Source organism: Branchiostoma belcheri, unplaced genomic scaffold, assembly GCF_001625305.1.
Source record: "Branchiostoma belcheri isolate BF01 breed outbred unplaced genomic scaffold, Haploidv18h27 scaffold408, whole genome shotgun sequence".
NCBI lineage: Eukaryota > Metazoa > Chordata > Leptocardii > Amphioxiformes > Branchiostomatidae > Branchiostoma > Branchiostoma belcheri.
Window position 1 is genome coordinate 69,651 of NW_017804030.1, and position 8,820 is coordinate 78,470.

At 40.2% G+C, this 8,820-nt stretch overlaps 1 protein-coding gene across 1 annotated transcript; it reads right to left on the reverse strand.

Moving 5' to 3' along the window:
* Positions 1-3,684: 3,684 nt before the first annotated feature.
* On the reverse strand, positions 3,685-8,608 carry LOC109477700 (mucin-5AC-like). Its single transcript, XM_019779045.1, has 7 exons — positions 8,474-8,608; positions 7,788-7,917; positions 6,955-7,130; positions 6,407-6,572; positions 6,055-6,258; positions 5,171-5,605; positions 3,685-4,841 (listed from the first exon to the last, which is right to left on the reverse strand). The coding sequence occupies exons 1-7, from the start codon at positions 8,549-8,551 to the stop codon at positions 4,654-4,656; spliced, it is 1,377 nt and encodes a 458-aa protein (XP_019634604.1). The 5' UTR covers positions 8,552-8,608; the 3' UTR covers positions 3,685-4,653.
* Between the last annotated feature and the right edge of the window lie 212 nt (positions 8,609-8,820).

Consider the following 8,820-nt stretch of genomic DNA (forward strand, 5'->3'; position numbering starts at 1 on the left):
GTCTGTTTATTGTAACCGTTGAGTAATGTCGCCACTGATTTCTACTTGATTGTGCCAGTTGATGTTAAACTGGTATTCCCAGCAAGAAAATTGAACCGTGTTGTCTTTATATTGTTGGCTGTTGTGGATTATTTTAATTACCTTCGCCACGAAGGTTATGTTTTCAGCTCGGTTGGGTTAAGGCAGCCTATGGCCAACTATGATTAGTATTTCATACATATGGCTGTAACTTTTGATAGCTTGGTCGCACCACAACTTAACTTCACACAGTTCTAGTAGTACTTGAAACACATTGAGTAAAGGTTATTTTGTTTTTACTACTTCTGAATTTTGGGTTAAAAATCACATTTTGGTTAAAAAAAAGACTGTTTACTTCATGGCTTTACGCCCAAGCGGTAACAACACCTTTCATCATGATATTTTACTAAGTAGAAAGCCAACCCCCTATTTATTATTTTTGTCCGAGGCTATTTTGTGTTAAATGACAGTTACATTGTTTTTTTGGGCCAAAAACGACAGAAACAGCTATTTTTCTGTCATTTTTCGTTAAAAATCGCCACAGTTAAAAAATTTCGACTTATATGCAAAATAGCCTCGGATAATTTTGATAAAAAAGTGATAATACGTAAACATGGATTACTCTAAAGATGAATTATGTTGTTTTCAGCTGGGCGTAAAGCCGTTTAAGTCATACTCCGAGAATAAAATGCGTAACAACGCGGGTTTACAGGGAAAACATACAAATGACCGCCGGTGAACCCGAATTCGAACACGCGTTCTATTCGAATGACGTCATATCGAACATGGTGGAACATGATTCGGGTTCGAAACATGTATGTGGCAATCGTGCAGATACACGTCCGAACTCGAACATGAATATCAGCCTAGGCCGCCTTAACCCAACCGAGAAGCCCAAAAAAACACGTCTTGCATTTCTCTTACTTGGCATTGGGCAAACAACAGTGATGACAATATGCTATTATACCTCACAGCATGACGGTGAAACCTTCCTTAGCAAAAGTGTAAACATCTGATCTTTTCACCGCGCTTAGTTTTGAGCCTGTGGAGTTGTGTACAAAAGCTATGGTTGAGGCTGGATCTCATGTACAACAGTCATGCTGGGAGGGTTGGGTTTGTACTTCAAGGGACTTCCCCCTATTCTAATGACCTATTGATCGTACTACGGCCGTACCACTTTCTTCGGGAAGGGTGGCTAAAAGTTTGTTGAATGAATATAAACGACTTAATCCTGTGACGCACATTATGATTTGTTTACCAATTTTAATTTCACGACTGTTTTTATAACATTTTTAATGAAAATGTATTTGAAAACCATTTCCAAATAAATGGAACCACGACAATGTGATTGTATGTACCCCTGCATGATAGACTTCCCTATTATAAACGCCGCCCACTTTGTGTAACACTCGTGTTGCCTGACAAAAGTTACTCCGGTCACCTTCCGTCACAAAACTAGTCGCAGTACAACTAGTACTTTAATATTGATCGAGGCAAGGAGCGGGTACGGTAGTAAGCTACAACATGAGTTTTTTGCGAATCATTCGACTCGGCATTCAGCTCTGGGACATTTATAAAAACTACAAGAGGCTGAACACCAAGCCTAAGACTGGTAAGTTTGTTTTCTATGCACATGTCTACACGTATAGGGACCTCTTCTTCGAGTTTCAATCCCGGGGACAGTGGTACCACTGGTAGAATTTCACTATCCGTCGTAAGGATTCCAAGGACCATTTACGTGCGATTATTACAAACTGTAGTCTTTGTGACATGATCCTCCAATTGAATATTGCTGCCTGAAATGTTTTTGTCATGCGACTCATTTTTTCAAAGCTTGATCGATAATATCGGAAGAGCAGAAGCATTTTCAACTATCACATGTTAACCGGTCAATGTTAACATGTCATATAGACGTTGCTCACATTAAAAAAAGATATAGTAACATGTAGGTATGATTATATCTTGAAGAAGACATATGAAGGCATTGAATTCAGTTTAGTGCGTGATCTTCAGTTTTGACGAGGTCGTTTTAAGTCGTGTGTTCACTGTTCATTTGTGTCAGGAATATGTAATGGGCACTTGAATGTTTAACTTAACAAAATCCGTTAAAGTGCTCTGTGTATGTGTAACTCTGATATGAAATTGACCAACGATGACCATAAAACGGAACGGGAGAAAAGCTAGCCTGACATCAGGTTGGTCGCGCTAAGTACAAGCCATTGCCTCCATGGCTGTCTGTTGTACGTAAATACTCAATAAGGCATGTTTCATTTGAGTCTGAATGACTGAGTGCTTACTGTGCATTCATGTTAGAAACAAGTAATTGCCACAACATTTAGTGCCTTAACAAACTACGTGAAACTACTGTGTATGTAAACGTCTGATATAAAAACGACCAAAGATAAGATAGGTAATAAGCGGGGAAAAGGTTAAGGGCATGCTTGGTACAAGCCATAGCTTCCGCGGCTGACTGTTGTACGATAATAACCTGTAGCCGTACTGAATGCCTTACTGCGTAAATAAAGACCTTTGTGCCGCACAATGGGCAGCAGATAGAGTTACCAGTCAGGTGAGTCAGTGGTAAACGTAAGATTTCATTCTAGGGAGGTCAGGATGTCAACAATGAACAATATGTGTTGTCTTGCTCGTACCCCGATGTTTATGTCGAAGTTATAAGCCAACAATTACATGTCACCGAACTCTATTTCAGAGGACGAATCTCAACCCCCTCCCACACAAGTGGACGAACCCGAGCACGGTAATGGTGGACGTACAATATATTGGGGTTGTGTCAACCGGACCTACCATGTAACAGGCGACAAAGGTGCACATTTTTTTTTGTTTGATGACATGAAATTTAAAAGCATTATACAGATGTTTTGAAGCCATTTCATCAAGTGTAAGGTCACGTTTAAGATCCATTGTTCCCATTACTTTTATCACACATCGCCAGATGATAACTCTTAACTGTACAGGTTAATACTACTACTAAAGTCGTGTTTTTATCTTAAACCCTTCAGAGTCTGTGGCAACAGGTAGACGTGACGACCAGGCTGGTACCAATGACACAGGACTGAAGATCTATGTGGCCTGTGTTGTAGAGAACTATCACGTCACCACAGACAGAACAACGTGATATGTGTGCCTATGAACTATCATAGGCACACAACAGGACCGGGGGGGGGGGCAGCAACAACGACAATCAACTACTGCTGCTGCTATGTCTAAGTGGAGTTTATATGATCACTTACCTGAATACAGTACAACATGTACGACGCCATTGCACTCGTTTGGTTTTCTTGAATGACATGTAATTATAGGCTGCTTGCATTGCATTACTATCATGGTTGTAGCATTCTTTATAGTGGTTTACAAAGTTCCAGATTTTTTTTTAATTTGGTAAGAATGACATAAAATAGGATATTGATGTATATGATTAAGATTCACAGATATGCATTACGTTCAAAAATGACTATCATTACAGTACAACACTCAAATGCTGTCAGGTCATGTTTTAGGCACATTACAGCATTTGTAGATTTCAGTATCTGAAGAAATACTTAATTAACTTATTAACTTTGTTTTATATGTAGAAGGCAAAGCTATCTCATTTTTAACTAAATTTACCATGAAATGATAAAAATATGGGAGTGCACAAATGCATTGTATAGCCATCTAGTTTATTACAGATCAAAGTATTGTACAATAGGCAAAAGAATATCAAAATATTACTGTGAATCAACATTTGGTCATTCACAAAAGTTAGAACCTACATGTCATAAAGCAACCTCGCACTCCTGGTGTTGATTACTCGTTACAAATCTAAAACACTGAAGAACAAATGATCACTTCGGATCTACTGTGTCTTTACTTGAAGCAATAAACTGTATTTCACATGGATAACTTACATTACATTACATTACATTACAAACATACGTACAACACTATGGTTACTCACCATTTTCTATGCAATCTGCAGGTCCAGCAAATAAAGCATCCTTATCATTCCCAAACTGAGCTTTAAGTCTTAAACAGTCTGTTTAGTCTGTTAGCCATAGTTAAGTCGTTCATGTTCACCAATATAATATATCCATCGTACTTCTGTCCATACCAACATGGCCGCTTGAATGGTTCTCTTCCGAGGCAGGGTGTCGAACAAAACTGGTCCACAGAGTGAATCAAACCCTCTCCACTGTACCCTGTTCCAACAGTCGGCTTCTTCAACACTTCTGCCACAGCGTCAATAGTTTATCGCGTATAAAAAGTCACATTTTGGCGCAGGAAATTCCCAAAATGCCACAGAAACTCTTTCACTTTCTACTGACACGTACGACGTGCCCCCACCCTGACCTGGTATCCTAGCGACCAGTGACGTCAGAGGCAGGTGCGCGAGGTCACACAGGTAGTAAACAAAGAGGTCAGGTAAAGGTGTACTGCACCTGAATACTGTCGACTTAATAGAAGGTGGCACTTTTCAGGACTCTCATAAGGCCTTATCTAGATACACACTTTGATCCATGCTTTTTAATACATTGTTATGTATATGTTATCTATGTGATAGAGCATATTACAACATATGTACTGAACAACAACTTCCATAATGGTCTGTACATGTATTGAGATATCTGGTTGTATCTATCGATGATGAGGCACTGCAAATACTAACGGACTGGGAGGAAACTGTTCGCTTGTGGGCCCGACTCCTGTAGGTGCCTGACGAACCGTTGGAGTCACCTGGGATGGCACAGGAGTCCCTAAGCTCGCTGCTGTGGGGATCTGTGGTGCCGTGTGTGGGAGTCCTCCTGTTGTCATCGCTGGTGTTCCTAACAGGGAATAGATTTTTTGATTAACGAACATCCCAAGGACTGACTAAAAAGTTTCATTGACCAATGTTGTTCCACTTCAAATATTGAATGAAATAGGTCCTAATACCGAGGACTGTTGTTGTGGAATGTGAAACATTAGGCTGGCAAGGTAAATATCAAATAAACTTACCACACTTCTTGTATCAGCCAGTACCAACAATCAGTGTATGTAGAGCCATATGTACAGAATTGTTGTAGGAAGGCAGAGACAAAGAAAATATTGGCAAAGTCTGTCAAACAGCTTCTGACAAAGGTATGGATGTTCCAAACCAACTACAGGTACCAACCTTGCATTTGAAATGTTGGCAGGGCAGCAGGTAGGCTCAGTGATGCTGTTCTGTCGGGGAGTCCAAAGGAATTAAAATTGTCCACACCTGTAGGCACCTGACGAACAGCAAATGCTGTTTGAGTTGTTTGCGGTACCATAAGTTCAAAAGGCATGTTGGATCTGTACAAGTAGCGAAAACCTGTCTGTGATTCTGTTGGAGTTGTTTGTGGTGCTAGCTGTACAGGAGTCCCTGTGTTGTGTGGTGATGCAGGGATAGAGTTGAGTGGATCAGTAAGTGTTGCTGACTGCTGTGCCAGAAGTTCAAGATTCCCTGTGTTTGGTCGTGCAGGGGTAGATGTTGCCCTGTTTGGTAAAACCACATGTACAGGAGTCCCTGTGTTGTGTGGTATGTCTGTTGTTCTGGGTAGAAGTCCTTCTGTTGTGACTGCTGACTCTGGAGAAACAAAAAACACATTTTTGCAAGTGACTTCAACTGGAAAAGGAATCCATCAATTTTACTACATACATAGTTACATTCACATCTATGTTCAAGATAAGGCATGCCCTCCTTTAGTCAATATTCATCATGATGGTAAAATCCAAATTGATATTTAAAAATAAGGACCAAAATTGGAAACGTCCAACTGCTTCATTTCATGTAAGAGGTATAAATTGTGTTGGGGGCTTTGATAGTTACAAATTACACCATGACATAAGGGAGTGGGCGAAATGAAGCAATACACAACTATAACTACATACAAGGCAAGATTCGTATCTAGCAGTAGCAGACTGTTAATCATTGGTGTATAGAAATTGCGTTGGAAAATTCCTATGAACAATACCATAGATCTACAGAATCTCTGCCAATTTGTTACTTTGTATGTAACAAAATGTACCGCTTACCTTGTGTTGAAGATGCCGACGGTAAAGAGGCAGCAGAACTGGAATTTTGCTGGTTGCCCTGCTGTGCCTCTTTGTTCTTCTTCCTCCTCTTCCTGGCTGAACTGGTGCTGCTCCCGGGCCTTCCGGTTACGTCATGGCTCTCTCCAGTCGTTCCTGTGGTGCCCTCTCTGTCCGAATCCCTTTGGCGTCCATCCATTGTTAAGCCTGTACAGATACATGTATATCAAGATAGCAATGGTTACCAAATGACATCACTACATATAGTTTGCCAATGACAGCCCACTGGTGTACTTGTATTTTTGCTATGTTAACAGAAATGCTTCATGACCAATTTAGAAGATGACTGGCTCACATTGTGCTGCTTTCCGCTGATGTTCTGCTGCTTTCAGCTGATTCTCGATGTAGCCCCCGAACGTCTCGTCCTTTACCACATCCTTCTGGGACCCGAACGCTCGAATCCTTCCATTGTAGAGAGTAACCATCAAAGCCTCCACACCAAGTTCGTCAAGCTCCTCGGACTTAAAGTAACAACAATGCTCCAATTGCATTTTATATGTCATTTGCTACGTTCGAAATGATCGTGCTTGGACGCAATTCTTATTTATTGTTTAGGCATCTAGTAAATTCTAATAAACTATATTATTCTGTAGACACTTTCATCCATTTTCCATGTACATATGTTGAGAAGTTACTGATATCAACAAATACTGCATTTACTGGGTGGAACCTACATACAAATACCTGTTTCTGATTCAAATAAGGGATAACAAAGGAATGGATCGTAAATATCTGTCAATTTGACTCAAAGGATGTTGATGGTATTTTATATACTTCTTGTTGATGATTACTCTTTAACAATCCTTTACGTGTCCAGGAACATGTTCACATTCTTACACACACCAGTTTTTCGAGCTGTTTCAGCTTTTTCGCCACTTCTGACGAAGTTTTGACTTTCGTCTCTTTGCCTCTTCTCCTCTCTGCTGCTTTGTTGTATCCCTCCTTTTCCTCGTCAGTCAGGTTCTTCCAGCTCTCGCCGATTTCCTTATTGGCACCCGCAAGAGAGAATCCTCGATTGGCTGAAGGAAAATGCAAGACGACAAAGTGTTACATACAGTTTACGTACAATATATGGCAGTTCAGTGGATGTCCATAAAGTTGATGTTTTGAATACTTTTCGTAAGCAATGCTAACGCTGTATCTAAAATGACTGTACATACAGTATGCTATGGTAACAAAATATGTAGTAAGTTGAATATGTGAAATACGTTCGGGTGAACTTTGCAAACATTCGAAAGGAGAATGAAATGATTATCTGAACCTCGTTTATATAATAGTGACACATGAAGTATTGTTATGTTTACCTTAGCAGGAGAAAAACATATTGTTTATGCTCTGTTTCGTCTTTTTCTTCTCCAAACACATAAGGTCAATGACATGAAACAGACGTCTGTCACCATGGTAACTAGTTCTGTAGCACTCACCATGTGGTGTTCGGTTACATTTTGTAGCAAGATTGGAGAGGCTGGTCATTTTATACACATGTGCATTATATATACAGAGAGAGAGAGAGACCATGTGAAGGTAAACTTTATCTATTTGCATTTACAAATGTTACCTTTCTATTTACTACAACTAAAGCATTCGAAAGGATAATAAAATGATCGACTGAATCTTGCTAAAATTGTCATAGTTAAACATTTTCGTAAACAATAATAACTGCCATTTCAACTCACCCCTTTTCCTTGGCAGCTGTTCCCTGTAGTACTCGTGATATCCCGTGATCCTCCTCTTCCTCTCCATCGTGTCTGGTGGCGGTCTCCTCTTACTGCCGCCTTTACTCTTACGGTAGTTACCGATGAAGTTCTGAAAGGACAATAAGTTGATTCATCTATTGTCTTGTACGCAGGTCAATATTGTTGTACCCACGTATCTGTCTGCATGTCTACATGTAGATGACTACCTTACATTTTTTGTTGTCTATAAATTTCTCCATGAAACACGGTATACTTGTCAAAGTTTAAGTCCAGGTATGGCGGAACAGGCACTATCACATCACTGAAAATCATATTTGACATGTTTGACTAGACCTGGCGATAACTCGATACAACCAAATCAGAGGATGTCCCCTCCTATTCTCGACACTGGAACCTGACCTAAGATACTGTCAGACCTGGTCTGGGACTGAGGATAGACGGTTTGTGAAGGGGGGGGGGTGCTACAGACAAAGGGGTTGGACTGGATGTAAGATATCCTGTTTAATATTGCCACCAATAGCATATGGGGATTGGGGAAGAGAAGTTATGGAAATGAACAACAATTTTCATAAATCACCCATGATAATAATATTGACTATAGTAGTCGACCTTAGAGAGCTATCTTGTCAATAGGGATGTAAGACGTGTAATATATTTGGTAATACCATGACTTGGTCAACAGTTTTCCCGCTCTCCTTAGCTGCTTCTTGTATCAACGGGTGATCCTTCCTCGCCACGGTCATTCCTCTTTCTTCATAGAACCGGACGAGTACAGGATCGTATTCCTTCTTACGTGTGGAGACTACCTGTAAACACGCACACGTGAAAGTGAGTTAAGTTTGGTATGAGGGCGGTTCTACAATTCTTTCTGAAACACTTCTAGGCTGAATTTGGACATGTATACATGTCTCTATAGATAGATCATATGCCCTCAAACTGCGCTTGTAGCTAAATGCTTCTACGCAATTCTTATGATAGTCATAAGTCATAAAATGCATCTCTCTTCAGCCTG